The sequence below is a fragment of the Protopterus annectens genome, chromosome 3.part1 (genome assembly GCF_019279795.1).
Source record: "Protopterus annectens isolate FY-2018-M chromosome 3.part1, PAN1.0, whole genome shotgun sequence".
Classification (NCBI taxonomy): domain Eukaryota; kingdom Metazoa; phylum Chordata; order Ceratodontiformes; family Protopteridae; genus Protopterus; species Protopterus annectens.
In genome coordinates, this window is record NC_056732.1 from 382475020 (window position 1) to 382497768 (window position 22749).

The window sequence follows — 22749 nt, forward strand, 5'->3', positions numbered from 1 at the left end:
GTGCAATGTATTATCTTCAATGTATGCTTGTGTTTTTGTGTTCAATGTATTACTACAATGTATTCTCACGGAGCTTTTCTCCCCGGGCCTCCACTGAAAACGGGCTTCCGAGCCCAGTGGACTTCCCCGGTTATCAAACTGGAAATAAATAAATAAATAAATAAATATATATCAGTATCATTTAAGAATTGTTGCCAATAAATAACTTTGTTGTTTCAATACTAGCATTTTGTTGAAGTTATGAGTTTTTAAGCAGTCATTTGTATGTGCAATTGGAAACATAGAGATATTAAGTCTTTAATACAATGGTTATAATATGTGAATTTTTGGAAAGAGGAAATTATACTATTTAAATAGGGTATTTAAGAAGAAGGTGTAATTCCATTTACCCAAAAATCTTTTAATAACCAGATAAAACTATTAAGGACTATTTCTTTATGACTGGTTGTGATATAGTTATTATTTACTATTAATATTTCTTGATGCATCTGTTTCCATTTTGAATCATAAGGTGAATAAAAATAAATTAAATAATCAATGTAATGCTTAAACAAAACAACATTCTTTGCAAAAAATTCTGTTGAATAACTGAATCTATTCTCAAAAAAGGCCATAAAAATAATGGTATAGGGATTTTTTAGCTAGTTTGTTAAAAACAGAAAGCAGGATCATTCTAAATTATAATACTTTAAAACCTAAAGGTATGAATCTAGATGTGAATTTAAATGTATAAGTTATAACATTTATACATGATGTTTTGTAACTTATTATAAATGGAAAAATATTTTACCTCTTTTTATGGCTATGTTTGTTTAAGCGGGTTCTTTACTAGATTATTGGGTGATGAGATGATTGTTTAATTGGTGCAGTTTGACATAAAATGGGACGAGATGATTGTTTAATTGGAGCAGTTTGACATAAAATGGGAATGGCTTTTGGCTTATGTTATTCCTTGAAGGCTGTTTGCCGAGGTACCAGAAGCACCATTAAAAATTGGGAGTTTGTTTCCAGTGATTGCCTCCTGAGTGCATTTTTTGGATATTTCGTGTTGCTGTGTGTTTGGATTTAATGATTCACAAGCACTATTTGTATGAGATGTTTAATATAAAGCAGTCTGTCATTTTTTAAAGGGGATATAGAATATAAATTTGCACTAAAAGAATGACAGTTACACGTGATCCAGGTTTAACTTGTAAAAGTGTGAATGTTAGTCTAATTATTTGATTAATGCTGCTTTTTCTGTGAGCAGCAATGAAGAGTGACACACTGGGTTTGCTTTAGTACTTTTTGATTTCCCTCATATTTTCTGAGGCAATTGTGGTAGTTTTAATCTTAAACATACACATTTGTGTTTTTATTTGCAGTCCTGTGTTTTTCTAAAAGTCATACAGGACACTTGGAGTAATAGTGTTGTAGGAACAATATACTGATAAATGTTGCAATGATAAACTGAGCTGCTTGCCTTGTAAGCTGTGCATTTTTATTGGAATGCTAGAAAGATAATAGATAATATGCCTGGCCATAGTACGTTATGTCTACAAAAATATTTATATATCTTCCTTTATTAAATGTGCTATGCAAAATTTGTAGATTTACCCTGAAAACTACAAGTGTTTAGAGATTGTAAAATACCTTTGCTCTGCTGAGTTGCAGATGAAGATGTATATAAGAACAAGCATTATGAATCTTGTATATGTATGTGGAGGGAGAGGTTGGCTCTGAAGTTGTCCAAGAAAGTACCTGTTCACAGAAAGTGGGAGGAATTGTCAGCTGCCTTCCAGTTCCATTTCTGAGGACAGAAGTAGAGCAGTAGTTTGCAATATATTTGTATGAAAACAAGACAGCCAAAATAAGAAGACAGCATAGGCAGCTGAGAATAATTTATAGCACTATTGTAAGTAGGTATCATGTAGCACTGCAAACATTCCAAGCATTTTATATGCCATTAGAATTTGTGTGTCCAGAGTGTTTCTCTGTACAGAAATAAAATGAATTCCTTATCGTTTTTGCATTAAACAATACCTCTGTGCCACTGTCTCCACTTTTTGTAAAAACAATAAGAGATCAGACTATAACAGATCAATGCCCATTCTACTGCATACAGAGTGTCATGATTGCAAACATGCCCATCTTGCACTGGAGAAAAGTATTACATCAGTGGGGAAGTTTTTCATTGCCTTTTTGTGCGAGGGACCTCAGATGTACCGAAATTCTTCTGTATCACTGAGACTGTCTCAGAGGATCTCCTGTGGAACTGCTAATTCTTATAAATGTTAGTTGCAGACAATAACTGTGAATGTAAAGAGAAAGTCAGGTGGATGGTGGAAATGGTATTATTTTATAAATTAAATGTGTTATATTCCCTCTCACAAAAGAAAGGGAAAACAAGTTAAAAACTGCTACTACTGAAAAGAAAATGACAAAACTGGCCTATAAGGGCACTTTAATTCTGATAATATATAAATAACATTTGTTAAATACTAATTATACTCTTAAATGCTTATCTGAAAATGCCTTGTTGTGTACAAACAGTATAACCAAATATAGTAACAATAAGCTATAATCTCACAGGGTTTGACTGCATGACCTATTTTCTGAAATTTAGCGAAAACTAACTATATGATTTGGTCTTTCTTCCAGTTTCCTAAATCAGCAAAACAGGCTAGCCAGGAGTACTACCCACAACCACCAAAAACTGTCATACCTAACCTAACACTGAGGCCAAAGTCAGCTTCACTCTCAGAAAGGACTGCAAATATGCTTAGAAATTTGGAGAAGTCACTCTGGTTTACAACATACAAACACAACTTTACAGGTGAGGTAAATAATAATAATTCAGCTTTAAGGCATATCTGTATAACTATAAACTGACACATGACAGCAGTATATAGAAGTTATTGTAAACAGTGTATAAATGTCATCTAAAACCTCATATGATGGTAATGTGAACACGTGCTGCCCTTGGTCAGTTTTTTAAATCAACAATTATACTATTGAGATGTAGCAAAGAAACTGCAAGTTATTCATTCTGCTGGAAGCATAATAAGTTTTACAGTAAAGTTTTGGAGCTATGCAGACTAAGAAATTATCAATCATGTAGGTATTGTGATTAAACTGAAAGGATACATGCAAAACCTACTGGTACTTGTGTCTGCAACTTAAGAATAGATCACATCTTGTAAGTACTGCTCAGGTTACTTTTCTGCACATCTGTCATTGCCATGAAGCTATATTATAGAATACTCTTCCTGAGAAAAAGTTAGCCAGGATGATAAAAAAGCTTTAAGAGAATTCTGCTGTTTGCCATATGACCAGCCTGCTGATATAGGGACTATTATTAAGTCTGTTAGATTATGCTCAACAAAGTATGAAGGTTAAAAGTAATTCTGCTACAAATATGTAACATAAATAAGGTATAAAATAAAGCTTGCCTAAATGTAGAAATAGAGCTTGGCAATATGTGATTAGCATCCATACTAAATGACTGTGGCTTGAAAAATAAGGAATTTGCTTAATGGACATGTCTCCTACAGAATCAGCAAAAATGTATGCATTTCACACTGTCAGCAAAAAAGCTGACCTCTTACAGACTTAAGAATAGAATGTATGCATTTCACATGGTCAGTAAGAGCAAAAATGGGAAAAACAGGATGTATGCAGCTTCTTTAAAGAATGGACAACAGGACATGTTTCTATCATATGACACTGTTAACCAAGAAAGTTTGAATGATCAAGTCAGCATTTGTATGTGTTTTTCCACAAGGTGTTTCCTTAAAAGACAATATCAGCATTACAGGATGAAAATGTGTTTTTCTGCAAACATCAGCAAACAGATGTTCTCATACAAAGTCCAAAAAGAGTACCATGGAGAAAAACAGGATGTAAAACTACTATAGAGACTATAGCAGATAACATTGTTAGAGATATTTGTTTGTATTGTATCTCTCATATCATCCATGCTGTTTGAGAAGTAAAGTAGTACGGTGTAACTAAAGCTGCAACAGTAGTATGTGTGGTTTGTTTATAAAAAGTTATTAGTTACTGCTCAGAGTTTGGTGTTGCAAGTTTCTGTGGGCAACAGACTGTAAATGCAATTATAACTAGACTTTGATTTCAGCAGAATCCAGACAGCAAGGGTTGCCTATTATAAAATCAAAGTTACAGAACTTCGAATACCATATGGTTGACACCATATGATCGAAGTTCTGTAATTTTGAAAGTAAAAAAATAAATAAATAAAAGAAAGAAAACTTACCCTGACGGGTTCATAGGTTCATAGGTAGGTACTGCCCGAGGGCATTTATAAGCCGAGCCACAGTGTGTCGACCTTCGCCACCCCATTGATTAATTAACTGATCCTCTGTCAAGCAGAGCCAATGGAGTGATCCCAGGGGTGTATTTTCTGTTACCCATCCACTCACCAAGGTTTCTATTGAAGAGTGTTAGTGAGGGGCTCTGCCTAATGTAGTTTGGAATTTTGTTCCAAAGCATGGGGAGTCTCTATGACAGGAATCTATCCCTCCAGCATGTTCTATTTATTGTTGTGGTGAGGTTTAGCTCACTAGAGCACATGGCTCGCAGTGACTTGGATTTCTTTAGGTGCAGCATGTCCATCAATTCTGAGTTGGACATGGCTTTGTAAGTCAGGCAGAGATCACCACTGAGTAAGCAATATGCCACTGAGTACAGCCGGAGTTGTTTCAGTTGGGCTGCATAGGACATATGTTTGAGACCAGTAATCCTCTTGGTGAGGTACTTTTGTAGTCTTTCCAGCTGTTGGAAGTGTCTTGTGAGGTACATCCCAAATGGGGCATTGTACTCTATGATGGGTCTGATGAGTGACGAGTAGAGGGGCACTATAACCTCATTATTTCTAGATGCAAACCCTTTAGTAGTTAGATGGGACACATAGAAGGATTTCCTAACTACTTTTGCAATATGATTATCAAAGGAGAGATTACTATCTACCTGGGTCCCCAGATCTCTTTTTACCTCTTCTGTATTAAGGGGGCTGCCACCTATGTGGTAATTCGTGGGTGTTTTGTTTTTCCCAAACGGGATGACTATGCATTTTTTGGCATTTAGCTTGAGGCCATGACTTTGACACCAGGTGTCCGTCTCAGTAAGGCCCTTTTGAAGGATGTCCATGTCAGCTGGAGAGTAAATTATGGCTCACAGTTTGCAATCATCAGCAAACTTGGTTAGCCATAGTCCTCCTGTGTTTGCCTGTACTTCTGAGAAGTATATGCCGAACAGTAGGGGTCCCAGGACCGAGCCTTGTGGGACACCACTTGTGACTGGTTTAGAGTCGGACCTGGAGCCCGCTATTCTTACCATGTGAGTTATGTCTGTAAGCCAGTTGGCAACCCAACTCATGACGTAGGGGTTTATGTTCAGGCTGGTGAGTTTTTCTGTAATACCTGAGTGGGGAATGGTGTCAAAAGCCTTGGTGAGGTCAAGGTAGGCTGTGTGAACCAACTTTCCCTCGTCTATGGCCTTAGTGACTGTCTCAAAGAAGTCAACCAGGTTTAGTAGCCATGATCTGCCCTTAACAAAGCCAAACTGGGTCAGCTCAAGTGTTTGAAGGTTCCCAATGCCTTTGTTAATGAGTTCCATGATGATGCGCTCCATAGCCTTGCAGACCAGGCTAGTCAGGCTTATGGGGCGATAGTTACCAGAGTCAGTTGTGGCCCCTCCTTTGTGGAGAGGAATAACCATTGCTGTGCGCCATTCTATGGGCACATAGCCTGTGGAGAGGCTGAGGTTGAACAGCGTGTTTGGGGGGGGGGGGGTTAGTTCGTTCTGTAGTTTGTGCAAGACACAGCCTGGAACGCCATTTTGCCCCATTGACGCTGTGTTTTTCGCTTTTGAAAGCGCTGTTTTCACCTGTGCGTATGTGATTTCCGGGACACTACACTTTTCCGGTAGTGTTGTGGGCCCTTTTGGGGATGAGAGAGGGGTGAAGTTTGCACTGAATCTATCTGCCAGGATGTTGGCAATATCAGTAGGTTCAGTATACTTTGTGCTATTTTGCACTAGTTCAATGCATATCTGCGAGTTGCCACTTAGATTTTTAACATAGCTAAAGAAGGCTTTGTGGTTATCTTTTGAATCATTGGCTATTTTTCTTTCAAAGTTAGCCTTGGATGATTTTATGAGGGACCTTAGTTTCTTACTGATACTGATCAGGGATGTCTTTCCTTCTTGGGATTTGCTTTTTTTCTGAACTAATTTTCTCCTTCTGTTGTATAGCCTGTTTATGGCAGGGGTCCACCAAACTGCTTTCCTTCTCTTAGAGGAGTGAGTCTTGGTTTTGCTAGGGATGGCATGATCCATGCATCATTGTAGGTGCTCATAGAGTGCATTTGTAAAGGTTTCTGCATCTTGGACAGCATTATCCTTTAGTGTGGGGGCTGTGAAACTTACCACCCGCTGTCTTAAGTATGGTGAAGTTTGCTTTAAAAAAGTTTTTTACTGTGGTTTCCTTAGTTGGGGATGGTGGTGGGGTGTGGACATCCAGAGTGATTAGTTTATGGTCTGATCTAACTAGTGACGGGTTGACCTCCGGTGTTGAACACCTGTCACCCATGTTGGTGATGACCAGGTCCAATATGTTTTCACCTCTGGTAGGAGAGTTTACCACTGATCCAGGGCATTTGAGTTGATGAATTCCAGGAACCGCTGGGCCTGGGAGTTTGTACTTGAGTAGTTTTCCTAGTTAATGGTAGGGTAATTGAAATCGCCCAATATCAGGGTGTTTGGTAGGACCTTCATGTTTTCCAGTGTCTCCAGAAAGGTGGAGTGGTGGTCCTGGTTCATGGTGGGTGATTTGTAGCAGGCCACAATTTGCATTGCAGATTTGCCCGATGTTAGTTGCACATGGATGATCTCAGAGGTATCATGCTGTGCCACTAACCTGGAGGTGTAGGTATCCTTGATGAATATGGATACACCCCCTCCTTTTGTGTTTCGGTCCATGTCCTGTGGCTGAAACATGCGGTATGAGTTGTAGCCTGGTAGTGCTGGGGTGCTCTCTGGAGCCTTAAACCAGGTTTCAGTTACTGCACAGATGTCGACGTTCTCCATACTGAGGAGTGCTTCAAGCAAGTGCATTTTGAGATTTAAACTCTTGGCATTGAGTAGCATAACCCTCAGTTTTTTGTTAATTGTGCTGTTTACGGAGGTGGGTTTGACTTTGAGCCTTGCCTAAAAAAGGCACTATGGAGGCAGCAAGAGCCTTGTCCAGTATTCGAAAGCTTAGGGGGGATAGGTGTAAGCTGTCTCTTGCGAAGCAATGCGGCTTGTCGAGCATGTCGTCTCAGGCTGACAGACACTGGATCCCCTTTGAATGACACCAGAAGCTTAGCCAATTGTTGAAATTGATCTTTTTTTTTTTATACTGAGGTATCATTCTTGGTGAGGGCAGGATGCTACTCAGGGTCAGGGTCATACCAGCCTGGACTACATGATCAGAGAGCTCTTCCATGTCTCTTTTCATGTAGTCCAGAGAGGTATGTCTCAGGTCATTCACACCAACATGAACAATGACAGAGTCATATTTGTACTTCTTCTAGAGTGACATGAGTTCTTGTGTTATTTGGCGGATTCTGGCTCCTGACAGGCAACTAACAGTAACCTTCTGCTTGTCCAGCCTAGTGAGTGGGACGTCAGTGTGCCTGACTATAGAGTCACCTATTACTAGTGTGTTAGGTATGTTATTTCGCCTTAAGGGCTGTGATTGTGCGGCACACTGATTTTGTGTTTTATGTGTTGTCTGGTTTGTGACGGGAGGTGCAGGTTGTTTGGGTGTCTGCTTTGTAGGTCTCTGATGATTTTGCAGGTTTTTATTTAGAGCCTCCGAGTATGATTTTGTGTATTTATGTGTATCTTTTGCCAGTGCTGTTTTAGTAGGTTTATGTGTGGCTGGAGGTGTGGTGCAAGTGTTAACCTACTCCTCTTGACTGTCTGCTTCAGTCTTGGGTGAAGACAGCTTAGCCTCCAGTTTGGCTGTATAACTGCATCTCTCACAAATGTTAGTGTTTTGTGGTAGGAGGAGAGGGTTGTCTGTGTACATGAGGCAGTTGTAACATTGCCTCAGGATACCCAGATTCACCAGCTGGACTGGAGAGTACACATGAAATTGCCCTTAGGTCATGCCTGAATAGTAGGGTGAGCTTAGTTGCTTGGTTGGTGAGGGGTGAATAACGAGCCTTGCCCTGCTGGGCAATCAAGTGTCAGGGTATATTAGTGCTTGCTATTAGGTCTGAGCAAGTGCTGGGCTGTAGGATACTTTTTGAGTGCTTAGGTTGAGAGTTAGACTAGTTTCAAGGGAAAAACTGAAGAGAAGAGTTAGTTGAGCCATGAATAATTTAACCGTAGCTAACTGGTGCTGCCCGGTGCGCAAAACCGTGTAAATGCGTTTTTTTTTTAATAGGAAAATGAAAGAGAGAGAAATTAGCCCAAAATAGCCAATAAACTACTAACTTCTGGGCGGAACCACTCCTCCAGGGACAGATAGGCTGCTCAAAGCTCCCCTCTCTCACAGGTGAACACAGAAACTTCCTTCTATCCATGTAAGGTATGGGCAACTCAGAAACTAGTATCACAGCACTGAATTCAGCACTAGCCTGAAAACTGGACTATACTAGCTTAGAAAGACGGGAAACAAGGAATTTTTTTGTTTTTTTTGTTTTTTTGAAAAGATAAGGCAAAAACAGTAAAAAAATACCCTTAAAACAGCTTTAAATGATTACGAACGATCAGAAAAGGCTATCGCAATTTAGTGTGTAGCCTGCAACAGTTAAACAAATTATTTAAACAAAAAATGACTTTTTAAAAGTGCAGGCAGTCAAATAAGTATAATATGTGAAAAAAACAAGCTTTTAAATCACAATAAATGCTGGAAAATCTGCGTTTAGGCAGAAAACAGTTAAGTACAGCAAGAAAGTATAGAAAACTGTTACTTAATTACTCCAAAGCCTCTCTTCTAAGCTAGAAGGCTTGTATCAGTTTAAGGCTTTCTAGTGCTACCCAGTAGGTTAGTTACAGGAAAGATGGGAAACAAGCGCAGATGTAGTCTTTTAAACCAGAAAGTTGAAAGAGGCGGACAAACTGTCCAAATGGTCAATAAACTACAATTTCTGGGCCAAGAATCACTCCTGTCATCATGGTAGACAGGCTTCCTAGTGCTTACCACTCCCACTGATAAGCTAGAAGGCTTCCCTCCAACACAGAAAGGCTTGCAAGGCTCAGAAGCTTACTAACAGTCCTGGATACAGCAACTCTGTATCTGGACTAGGCTAGTTACAGGAAAGGTGGGAAACAAGCACAAGTGCAGCTTTTAAACCAGAAAGTTAAAAGAGATGGAAAAAAACTGCCCAAATGGCCAATAGCTACAATTTGTGGGCCAGGAACCACTCCTCTTGTGGTAGATAGGCTACTTAATGCTTTCCACTCCCACTGATAAGCTAGAAGGCTTCCCTCCAACGCAGAAAGGCTTGGGGGGCTCAGAAGCTTACAAAGAGTCCTGGATACAGCAACTCTGTACCTGGACAAGACTACTAACAGGAAAGGCAGGAAACAAGCGCAAACACAGGCATTTAATTCAGAAGGTTGAAAGAGATGGAAAAGCTTCCCAAACGGCCAATAAACTATAATTTCTGGGCCAAAACTCACTCTTCCCGTGGAGGATAGGCTACCTAGTGCTTACCACTCCCACTGATAAGCTAGAAGGCTTCCCTCCAACACAGAAAGGCTTGAGGGGCTCAGAAGCTTACAAAGAGTCCTGGATACAGCTACTCTGTACCTGGACTAGACTACTAACAGGAAAGGCAGGAAACAAGTGCAAACACAGGCTTTTAATTCAGAAGGTTGAAAGAGATGGAAAAGCTTCCCAAACGGCCAATAAACTATAATTTCTGGGCCAGAAACCTCTCCTCCTGTGGTAGATAGGTTACATACTGTTTACCGCTCCCACTGATAAGCTAGAAGGCTTCTGTCCAATACAGAAGGGCTTGGGGGATCAGAAGCTTACCAACAGTCCTGGATACATCAAATCTGTACCTGGACTACACTAGTTATAGGAAAGGTGGGGACCAAATGCAAAACGAGCTTTTTAAACCATAAAGTAGAAAGAGATGGAAAAACTGCCCAAACGGCCAATGAACTACAATTTCTGGGCCAAAACCCACTCTTCCCATGGTGGATAGGCTACCTAGTACTTACCACTCCCACTGATAAGCTAGAAGGCTTCCCTCCAACACAGAAAGGCTTGAGGGGGCTCAGAAACTTACCAACAGTCTGTATCTGGACTAGACTAGTTACAGGAAAGGCAGGAAACAAGCTTAGAAAAGCAGCTAAAACAGCAGTAAATACAATTCAAATTGCAGTGCAGGCCAGTACACCCAAGTGTGTAGCAACACTATGGCAAATACAGTTCAAATAAATGCAATTAAATTAACAAATGACTGAAAAACAACTGTAGAAGGCAGTAAATTAGAAGGCTACTAACAAGCAGTAATAAGTACAGAGTAAGAATGACTGAACAGATAACAGCACGCAGAATAGCAACTAAGACAGTTAGAGTAAGAGCAGCTGACTAAAATATATATATTTTTTATTTATTTATTTTGCGGGAGGGAACAGAGCAGGATTAAGAGGCTACAGGGGTTGTCCTTCCCAAATGCTCTCTTTGTACATAGTAGGAGTGCCTGAAATCAGAATATGATCTCACTGCACTCAGCTGAGTGAGCAAATGAGATGGGCCCAGAAGGAGTATCCAAATACAAATCTACAAGAGGGGCGGGCAATTTCAAAGCCACCAACATTAACACCAAAACAAGAACAAGGAGAGTGGGTGGGGAACTAACTATAGAGAGACAGCCACAACTTCAGCTGAGTTAATATTCAGTGAGAAACACAAATTAATAAATTAAATACAGTACTATATGAAAAAGAGCAGATAAAAGTGTACTTAAATTCACTTATACGTCCAGTTGATTTCAGGTAGATCTTAGCCGGCCAAAGCTCAGATATTAAGCAGAGATAACCCAAAATGTACCACTTATATAAGGCAGGACAGAATATCCCCCCACTGCTATCAGTGGCTACACAGAAATTCTAACAAGTAATCTAACAAGCCCCCCTGCACCCCACACCTCCGTTACTTAAATATACCAACTCCGAGATCGCACTTTAATGTACTACGGTGCAGAAAGGGATGATTTCCCCATTACTACACTGTAGCGTGATCTCGGATTTGGTATATTTAAGTAGCGGGGGTGTGGGGGGTGCAGGGGGGCTTGCCCCCCTGCCTACACCCTTTACTTTTTCTTTATTTTTTTTTTTTTATGTTTACAGTAACAAATTAAAATTTTCAGTTGTTCGATCATTAAATGTCGACCTTTAGTGATTCACACAACTGAAAATTTGACTTAGCAATAGGAACCCCCAGCAAGACCTAGTGTCTTAAGTAGACTTCGGATCTATCACAGTAAGCAGCACCTTGATACTTAATTTTTCAAAGTCCAAGGACCAATAGTCAGGCAATTACAAGCACTGGAATGAAAATGATAGGAAAATAGTATTTTCTGACTCATCCATAGGTATAGCAGGCAGTATCTGTATCATCATCGGAGATTGTAGCACCACCACGGTCATTAATGTTGAAAACAAAAACAAGTCAGTGTCAGATGGATTTCTGGATAAATTCCTGCTTCTGGTAATTACCATTGTTGATGTCAATTAAAAATACACATAATCTTGCCTGACAGGTGCTGCATATTTTGGCTTCTCCCTTGCCATTTAAACATTTGAAAAGCTCTGTGGCTTGAGAATATATGCCTTAGGACAACTCCTAAGGCTTAGGTTAAGTCATGAGACTTCAAGCACAAGTCCTCCACTATTCTAAGATTGATCATTTGAAGAATCTTTATTGTTTGTCCTTTCAGAGATAGAAAATCTAGAACTGCATGTCATTAATACAGGCATGGTATCATTGACCATCTGATCTGAAAGGCTGCCTCATTTATTTTCCTACTCACATCTATCTGATGATTCAGCTTTTCCTTGGCTCCAGTGATGTCAGCAAACATGCTATGTACACTACAGCATGCATGCATATAGTTGCTGGAGAGTATCAAAAACAGTAAAAAGACAAATTCTACAGTGGTATGTTTTTTATTTTATGCAGCATGCTTCACTGTGATGAAGCAGATGCAGCTGCTGTGCCCTCTAGACAAAGTGCTTCAGACATGACCAATCCATGGACTTTCTGCTCTATGCCATCCAGTGTTGCTACGTACAGAAAGCCTGCAGACTTTAAATGGCTGCTGTAGAAGGAGCAGTAGTGTGAAGTGAGGGATGGCAAGGGGTAAAGCAGCCTTGGTGGGAAAAAGCAGTAGTGTGCAGTAACCATTATTTGTATTATTTAATCATAGCAGGCAACTACGTTTGAGCAGTTAATGGTATTGGGGTACTTTTCTGTGGCTGGTGAGTAACTCTGTGTTTGTATGAAAATACATTACTGCAACCCATATTTTATACTTATTTATTTATTTACAGTTGGGCTTCAGAGATGTGCACAGACAGCAAAGTAGCCATTATTGCTGGGTAGGGACAATGTGTTGCTCAAAATGACTGACTGCTGTTTGTTCATTTTTTTTGTTAGTTTTGCTTGACTAATGAAATTTATATATAACAAGTTGGAGCACTTCAGCACTGCTTGTATGAAATAGTTAAAATATGTTACTATTGCCATTATTTGGTCATAATCAGACATCTGAGTTGTATTCAGTCAACAAAGGAGCTATAACTGCTGGGTGGGGTAATCTGTGGATTAAGCAAGTGACTGACCCATTTGTAGTTTGCTCAGTTTACACTGTCCTTAATTTGGCTTTGCAGTACTAGTGTGCATTTGTGTGAAGTAAATTAAAATGCTTTATTGTGACTACTGTGTTTTGTTTATGAAGCAGACATAAAGTACATTAATGTAGCCATTATTACTGTTAATATATTTACAGCAAAATTAGTCATCTGAGGTGCACCTGGTTAACAAAATGGTTTTACTGCAGGGGTGCAAATGACTAGAGTGCCATTGTTTGGTCAAGTTAAACAGCCATTGTTCTGACTTTGCTGGACTAATACATATCTGCATGAATTAAATTGGAATACTTTACTGTGGTCATTATTTTAATCACAATCAGGCATCTCAGGAGTTTACAGTCAAAGGGGGTATAATTGATGGGTATGGATGCTATCTGTGGATAAAAGTGCTTATTTTTGCTGTTGTTTTATCACTGTAAAATAGACACTGGTTTGGCATGGCAGTAGTGTCACACAACATATTGTATTTACCAAAATCAGTGTAAACCTATCACTGCTTCAGCTTGTGCTTGTATGTGTGTGTGTGTGTGTGTGTGTGTGTGTGTGTGTGTGTGTGTGTGTGTGTGTGTGTGTGTGTGTGTGTGTGTGTGTGTGTGTGAGAGGGGGTTTGCAATGTATTTAAGACTACTGAACCAGCCATAATTTCTTTCATTTTCCATCACAATCAAACATCAACATCATAAACAATGACTGGCTATCTCTGACTGTCTGGGTATGTTATATGTCAAAACAACTGATTATTAGCACAGTCGCATAGCAAGTAACCATCTCAGAGTGTTTGTTTCTTTGGTTGAGTTCTTGGCTCTATCTCCTTCTGTATTGACTCTGTATGTTCCCCATGATTCTTCAAGGGTTTAGCTTGGTGGTATGCATTTTCCAAAACTCTAAAGACATGTCAAAGGTGAACTGGCATTTCTGCAGTCTCTGTGTATGTAAGCATGCAGTGTTTTTTTTTTTTTGATAAACGTGGCTTCTCAAGGGCAGTGTCTACATATGTACAGAGCTGGATCCAACACTGAGTGACCTAGACAGCTGCCTAGAGTCCAGTACTGGCTGGGGGACCTCATAAACAAAGAAGAAGAGAAAAGAAAAGAAAAAAAAGACACTGTCTCACACATCTCACAAGTCCTCACCCCAATTACCTGGATTTGCTCCATTCAGTTGCTTTGTTTTGCTCTGGTTTCTTATCTTTCATTTGCTCAGATGTAGAGGATTTTCATCAATGAGAGAGAGATGCTTCTTGGAGCTAAACAGGGTGGTCTTTTTTGAACTGGTACACCTTAGCTAGTAAAGTAATGTTATGGCAGGGGCAGGACCTAAGTAGATTGGCTAGTATAAGTAATGCTATGGTAAGACAGTAGCTGCAGGAACTAATATTGCTGCAGGAACTAATAAGTTATAGGTTCATAGATTAGTACTAGACTAACTGCCCTTGTGAGCCATTTTAAGCCTAGCCAATTACCCCATGTGATAATCAAACCCTGCACCTCGTGTCTATAAGGTAAACACCTTAACCATTACACCTTAACCATTACGCCACCCTCCCACCCATTACTATCAAGTAAATGGTAATTGCAGGAAAAGCAGCTCAACAGATTGTCTAGTGAAAGTATAACACTACTGCAGAATGGTAATTGCAGGAACTAATATATCTGGCAGAAGAACAATGCAGTAATGGCCAGAGTGCCATGTGTGTGTGTGTGTATGTGTGTAAGAGCGTGCATGTGCATGTGTGTGTGAGTGCACATGTATGAGTGCATATGTTTGCAGAGGGCATAGTTCTCAACTACCTTGCTTTTCTTCCTTATATTTGTGGTCTGTTTCTTGTAAAATGTGTGGCATTCTGATAGTGTTATGGACTGCAGTCACTAAATAATGACAAATATGTGAGTTTTGGAGTTCGTACTCCTCAGAAAATGCTTGCTAATGCAAACATGCTACACTATCAACCTTCTAAGTACATAGGACCAATATTTGTATTTTTTTCATGATGTTGGGTCTTTCTGTATAATTTTTCAGCTAAAAGGTTGGAAGGGCATGGGGTCAACAGGCTACATTATATGGTTCTCACTGCAGTAACCTAAAATACACTACTATGACATTATTTATCTATTATTCATTTAAACAAAAGCAAATGCTAGGTTGTATGCAGTCATAGAAGGGACTATAATTGATGTGTGTGTGTGTGTGTGTGTGTGTGTGTGTGTGTGTGTGTGTGTGTGTGTGTGTGTGTGTGTGTGTGTGTGTGTGTGTGTGTGTGTGTGTTTGTGTATGCACACATAAGTCTATAAATACTTAGTTCCTGCATCCCAGGGTAATTATTGTGTAAAGGCAAGAACTGATTGTAGTAAACAGGAGCAGCGTAATATGAGACATGTTCTTTGGATATGATCCTAGGTATCCTTGTTTTTGTTGGCTGACAAGTGTTTACTATTTGGCTTTGACTAACGTGGACAGCATGAAATCTTCAAGTTCAACATTAACAGGTCCGTGGATGTAAAATGAACTGTTTAAGGTTACAACAATTTATCTGGTACTTAAGCTTATGAGTAAGACTATGAGCTGCTAATGACTGCTTTCTGTAGTACAGAGTTTGATTCTCTCAGACTTATTTCTCTTCTGTATAGCTTTGAACAAGTCACTTCACCAGAAAGAGCTCCTGGGCTACCCCTAAAAAGGACACTTGCATCCATTGGGCTGTCCCAGGATGTTTACAAATACAGCTGCCGTTTGAATGTATGCAGCCCTCATATAGCTGCTAATTAGTTCTTCATTATATGCTATTTGCCTATGAATCCCAGCATGTCTGTTGTACTTTAATGGGCTGCCAGATGCATTTTCAACAAATGTGAGTTTCAAGGGAGAAGTTTACTGTTGCTCATGTCGTCTGTCAGTGTTTTTATTTTAAATTAAATGCAAGTCTCTATGAACACTGTAAAAGTAAAGAAGAAAGTAATATGTAGCCTGACAGGTTTGAACAGTGGTTTATGATAACTGGGGGGATAGATGACTAAGAGGTTATAGGTACAGCTGGAAGACTACAGTCTATTACCCTGCCTAGGGCCCCATTTGATCATGATATGACTGTGTGTGTGTGTGTGTGTGTGTGTGTGTGTGTGTGTGTGTGTGTGTGTGTGTGTGAGTGTGAAATAATATCACAGCTACCATCAGGCACATACATAACTCTTCTGGATACCAGTAAAAATCAGTAAATAAGGCATTATATTTCAAAAATAAGACCTAAAATACTGCACAAAACATCTAGACTCTCAAACCTTCTTCCATACCCCATGCTGTATAAGTGAAGTTTGATACAGAAAAAAACAATGACTTTTAAAATCTTCACTTTTTAAATAAATAAAAATGGAGAGTGAGCACTCTCATCTCCAGCTAAAGACTTGATCAAATTGTTATTAAATTAAAACAACTCCATATTTAAAACATCCCAGTAAAACATTACATCCAATCATATGGTCTCATCTGCTCAGTGCTCAACCTTCCTTATTAAAACAACCTGAACATTTTCCATATCATCAGTGTTTGGCTTTACACATGCATTCAGTTTAAACTTCCACCAATAGTCTCCTCAGTCCAATAATTCTTCAATAATTTGTTTGTCATAATGGGAAGAAATTCTCTATAAAACTAAAAATTTAAATATAGCTTCTTTACATTGTATGGTATGCTTAGACAAAGCGTGCATGTCATCTCTGCATTCATTGTCATATATGTGCCCATAAATATGCAGAGACAATTTTCTAAAGGTATAGTCTCTATAAACAAAATAGCGAAATATGCATATAACAGGATAAAATCATTGAATTACAGGAGAAAGCACATTGTATATTACATGCGTATCTTCCTAAAGTCACACTCTAATAGACAACTAATAAGTGACCATTTGGACAGCCGTTTCTGTGATTAACAATTTTGTTTCTAATAAATCCTTGATAGTTTTTCCTCTTTTAGGTACAAATGTTGTTCCATTCCCTAAAACCTGCATCATATTTGAACAATTTTTCAGGATCCCCCAGTTGTCATACAAAATTTTTTTAATGAAAGGTGCATCTAAAGAATAGACAACTTTCATAGTCATCATTTTGTTGCTTGATTCATAATCATGTCCATGATTGTTAACACCTATCTCTTTTTTAAAATACAAGACATATATTTTTCTTTTCTACCACAAACAAGAGTAGTCCCATCTTTGTCTATTACATTTTATCAATAACCCCTCATAAGAAACTTATGTTTAAGGGCACACATTTCTTTCAGGAAAATATATTTTTCCTGTTAATCTGCCAGCCCTAACTATTTGCTCTTTGTAAATATTTCTTTTTAACTGTGTGGAATGCATATTTATATAATTTGTGAAACTATTACTTCTGACTGGTTTAGTAATCAATGGTGCTCATTGACTTTAGTCAATAAAATATACAAAATTATTAAAGTAGTTTTACAGAAATTCATAGTGAGTTTCATATGCTACACAAAGTGATTCAAATATTGAAAAAATATAAACCTGATTTTTTGCCAAACCTACCCAAAATTAAAAAATCATCAGTAAAGTACTTAAAAATGATCCAATGTTGTCCTTTTCATTCTTCCTCAATGAATGGGTTATGGATCCAATCCTCAGATCCGACATGGCCACATACTTCAGACTTTGGATCCAACTCTCAAACTCCTCCCTCTACCCATAATACCCTAGTCCACTTTCAACATCCAATATCTCGTTTGCCGCCATCATGCTCAGATGTAGGGTCCTTCTCTCGACTGTTTTTGGCAAGTTTTTGTAAGTGAAAGTTAAATATTTTGTCTGATATTCAGATCATTATTTCAGCAAGCCCCACAGCTCAGGTTTCAGATCCCAAGTCCTTGGATCTGAAACCTAATACATCATATACTCTAAGAGCTTGTTCCCCAGAGTTCATTTTGGTTCCTTTTTCACCTAGGCTCCATTCTCCCTTTATGCAAACTCCCAAAAAGCACTATAGGCCCCAGTCTACAACATCCTCCCAGTCCTCCAGAAGTCTTTCTGAAGTGGATGTGGATAGGATGATGCGAAAGTTCCTTATAGCTCAGATTCAGGTAGGGGTCATTTTGGCTCTGTCCTCTATTGCTTCCATAAGTCTTCAGGCCACTACTCATGCAGTGCTATCTCCTTCTTCAATCAAACCTTTGGTTTTGGAGCCCCAGGATCTAACTGCTCCAAGAGTTCCAGAGTCAGATCTGAAAGAGAATCACTTCTTGAACTCCAACAGCATCCCTGACCAGGTCTGCTCCTATTCCTTCAGATTGGAATGGGTCCCTGAGCCGAAGCATTGGCATTAGTTCATGGGGCAGGAATCTACTCCACTGTTATCAGATCCATCCCTGCACCTTGGAGCCTCAGTGGTGGACAGCTAGGGTTTGGTTCCCTCATCCAAGTACTTGTCCAGTTGAAGTCATGATCTACCCATTCTGGAAGTCTTGGCTCTGGTGCAAGTGATCACAGCTTCTCTGGATCTGTTTACCTTTGAGGTTGTGGAAAGAGCTTTTTCTCTTTCTAGAGATACAGTCTTTCATACATCAGATTCACTTCCTATTCCCTCTTCAGTTTTGAGCTCTGAGTGCATCAGGCCTATTCCTCAGGTTCCAGCTAGCTTCCAGTCAGTCCCCATAGAGGAACTCCCCTTCTCTTATGATTCCTCACCTAAACATCCTCCGATGAGGTCCATTGCAGGAGTACATGCAAGAGGATTCACATAGATTCCCTGTAGGAATCTCTCACTGAAGATACTGATTTTTAGAAAGGAGGAGGGTCCTCCAGATCACCACCAGATAATGTCTCCTTTGGAGACATATTAGAGGTCCTTAGACAGAAAGGTGGTTGGTCTTCTGATAATCCTTCTTTAGTGTTTTTGGAAGCTTTTGGTTCTGGCCCATGTACATCTTGGGTGACCCCACCCAGCAGATGAGCTTATTCATTTAGTCTCATGACAGGCATAGAAGGAGCCAGATTTTGTTGAGCCTATACCATGCAAACCTGACAAATTCCTATCTCCATTTAAAGATAAACCTCACTGGAACAAAAGATTCCCAGTAGATGCTATGCTGGTGGAGGTGGTCACTAAAAAAGAGTTAGCAGAACAAAGCTCATCTGTCCACCTGCCAAACAGAGTCTAGAGCATTGGACAGATTTGGAAATGGGAGTCTTTACCTCAACAACATTTGCATTGAGGTCTCTTAACTATCTGGCATATTTTACAAAGCTGCAGAGAGAGAGATTTGACCAAAGAACTGTCAAACTCGCTCTCTCTGAGTCTATGTCTACAGAGGATTTCAAAAGATCATCATCTCAGTTGGCCATTCATTTATCAATTTCCAGTGCATCCATGAGGTTGATCTCTCACACAGCTGAAGGCGCCTCATGGGTGGCTGGTTCAGGCACTGCCATAAGGAGACATTATTTTATGCAGCTATGGGACTTTGCGGAATCTTTCAAGATATCTTTCATCAATGCTCCTTTTCATGGAACACCTGTTTGGCCCATCTGTGAAAGAAATGCTTACCCACAGCAAACAAGAAGGAACAACCCTCTCTGCTGTGGGAATTAAGTTTTCTACCCTTCAACGTACGTTCTCTAGAAATCAGAGAGGTGGTAAGCAAATGTAGTTTTGCAAATCTCAGGGACCTTTCCAAGATCCACATGCTGACAAGTCTTTTGGAGGCAGATGAGGTAGTTCTAATGGCAGACATTGCCCTAGAGGCAGAGAAGGCCTGCAAAATCAGGGTTTCCACGATTCTTTTCTGGATAGGCCCTATCAGCTCTCCTGAAGTGCTGCCCAACTGCCTACCTCTGTAGGCAGTTGGGGACAATTGTCCTTGCATGCAGATGCCTGGGTTACTATAAAAAAGATACTTAGGTGCTAAAAATAATATGCAGAAGTTACTTCATACCATTTTCCCAACTTCCAGTCTACAAAAGAAAGAAGCTCATTGGTGTTGCACCCAGTCAGAGGAAGGCAGGAGACAGAGAAATTCAAAAGCTGCAGGACAAATAAATAATCCAGGAGGACCCACTAGACCAAAAAGGATTCAGAACTTATGACAGGGAACCTGAGACCAATTTTGGATCTAAGAAAACTGAACCAGTATGTCAAAACATCAAAGTTCTGAATGGTCACAGTACAGTCCATTCTGCTATTTCTTCACAAGGATGATTGGATGTGTTCTTTAGATCTTCAGGATGCATACTATCACATCAAAATAAACAGGCACTCCCAAAGATAGTTATACTTTCAGCTGGGAGCTAGTCATTACCTATTCAGAGCCCTGCCTTTTGGACTCACCACAGGCCCCAGGCTGTTCACCAAATGTATGGCAGTGGTGTCAGCTCACCTAAGACTAAAAGGATTCCAAGTGTTTCCATAGCTAGACAACTGGCTCCTCACTACCCACTCAACACATCTCCTCCAACAATCCAGGGACTATTTTCTCCAGATTCATCACTTACTGGGAATAACAGTCAACTATGCCAAGTCAAATCTAACACCAGCGCAGAATCTGGAGTTTATTAGTGTACATCTGAACATGACAACACGCTTGCATTTTTACCAGCTCATCGCATAGACACAGTCATATCCCAGTTTCATCAAATTCTATCTCACCTATCTCCTCCAGCCTAATTCATTCTTCAAGCATTGGGGTCTTTGGCAGCAGCAATAGTACTACTCCCTTTATTTAGCACATTACTATATGCATGTTCTTTAATGGATTCTAGTTGCTCAATGGTCTAGTCATCAACAGCCCTTATCCTTTCCAGTCAAGCTTACACTGATTTACAAATGCTATATCCAGTGAAATATCCAGTCAGATTACATTTTCCTAGGTCGACCCTTTGTTTTACTACCCTTGATGGCCACTGTGACTACATATACCTCCTGATTGGGGTGGGGGGGGGGCATTACTTGGGAAGGACGGTTAAAGGCACATGGTCCACCTAACAGAATAATTCACATATTAATGATGTGGAGATGAGAGCTGTCCTATTAGCATTGCAGGCATTCCAAGAAGTTTTTCCTGTAGGAACTATTGCAATTCAGTCATCTAGGTATGGAAACACTCAGAATCCTTTTAGTCTCAAGTGAGCTGCCACCACTGCCATACATTTGTCTGTAGTCTGGTACATCAACAAATAAGGGGAACCCAGTCTTACCATCTTTGCAAAAAATTATTTAAAATTCCTGTTGTGGAAAACAGCCTTTTTAGTAGCTATCACTTGTGCAAAAAGAATTTCTGAACTCCAGGCTCTTTCATAAAAGACTCCATAGATTATTTTCTGTAAAGACAAGGTATCTTTATTAACAAACCCTTCTTTTTTACCCAAAGTGGCTTCTGAATCTAACATTAACCAACCCATTCATTTACTAATTTTCTTTCCAAATTTTTCAAACAAAGGAGAATACACACTACATCTCCTAGATGTGTATAGACAATTATGTTTTTACCTACACAGAATGAAACAAATTAGAAAATCAGATCAGCTATTTGTATACTTCTCATCAAATCGACTGGGTTTTCCAGTTTCCAGAGTTACATTGGCTAAATGGATTACTGACTGCATTTCTTGGACCTATTCTTCACCAGGCATTTCTCTACCAAGGCCGTCCAAAAGCCAGTCAGTTAGATCCATGACCACTTCATCTGCTTTTTGGTCAAGAACTTCTATTGATGATATTTACACAGCAGCCACATGGTCCAATGCTCATAACTGTGTTACTCATTACAAATTGGATCTACTATCCAGAAGCAGAGCTGTCTTTGGCTCAATGGTTCTGGAGAATATCCTTCCATGAGGGCACCCAAGGTAAATGTAGCTAAGGACTCTGCCCCATTTGTTGAGGAAGAATAAAAAGGACAGCATCAGATTCAAAATGTATGTACTCACCATACCTAGGCATCTGTGTTGTCCATTGTCATTCTTCTATAACTCCAACATTCTCCCCTTCCTAAAAATTTCTGGAGGAACCTGTTTGATTTTTTTAGGGGAAATTATATAGTTACGGGTTTGATCCACATTCTTTGAGCTATCCCTTTCTTTATCTAACTAATTGGGATTTTATGGCAACAAAATCTATCTGAGATATTGAAAGTGGACTAGGGCATTATAGGTAGAGGGAAAAACTTAAGAGTTGGAACCAAAGTTAGAAGTATGTGGCCGAGTCGATCCGAGGATCAGATGTGTAACCCATTCACTGAGGATGAATGAAAATGGATAGCGCCTAGCTATGCTAAGTACGTAACTTTTAATAAAATTTTATATAAAATCCAAGGAAAGAAATACATTTCTCTTCTCAAATAAAATAATATAACTGGGTGCCTATAGTTCTACCATTCTATGTCTATATATTTTCCCATTAATTTTATAAAAAAATAAGATTAAATAATATCTAACATTTCTATTAAAAATGTAATTCTCCCCACCTGTAGTGCAGCATTATATAATAATTTGAAATAATTTCTAAACCTTTATCCTTGGGGATTACTGAATGTATTCATGTATTTATTTATTTATTTAGTTATTTATTTACTATTTGTTCACCGGGTAAGTGGTTTGGCCAACTGACACTTTTTAACCATGACCTGGGCTCAAATAGCAGAAAATAGTCATGACCCAAGCTCAAAGAACAGAAAGTATATCACAGTTTTTATAATCAAAAATATTATATTCAGAATGAGTATAGTAAAATTTAAAAGATAATGGAAAGATTCAATGCAGATAGCGTAAGATTAAAAGTTCCAGAGTGCATTGACAGAGAGAAAAAAAAAAAAATATATATATATATATATATATATATATATATATATATATATAGATATATA

General features: G+C 39.2%; 1 protein-coding gene across 1 annotated transcript in view; it reads left to right on the forward strand.

The window, feature by feature from the left end:
- Window positions 1-22749, forward strand: part of CCHR3.PART1H7orf31 (chromosome chr3.part1 C7orf31 homolog) — a 559004-nt gene that overhangs the window by 449086 nt on the left and 87169 nt on the right. Inside the window, exon 7 of the mRNA XM_044066850.1 lies at window positions 2641-2815. Within this exon, the coding sequence (XP_043922785.1) occupies window positions 2641-2815 (175 nt within the window). The remainder of the gene's footprint in view (window positions 1-2640; window positions 2816-22749) is intronic.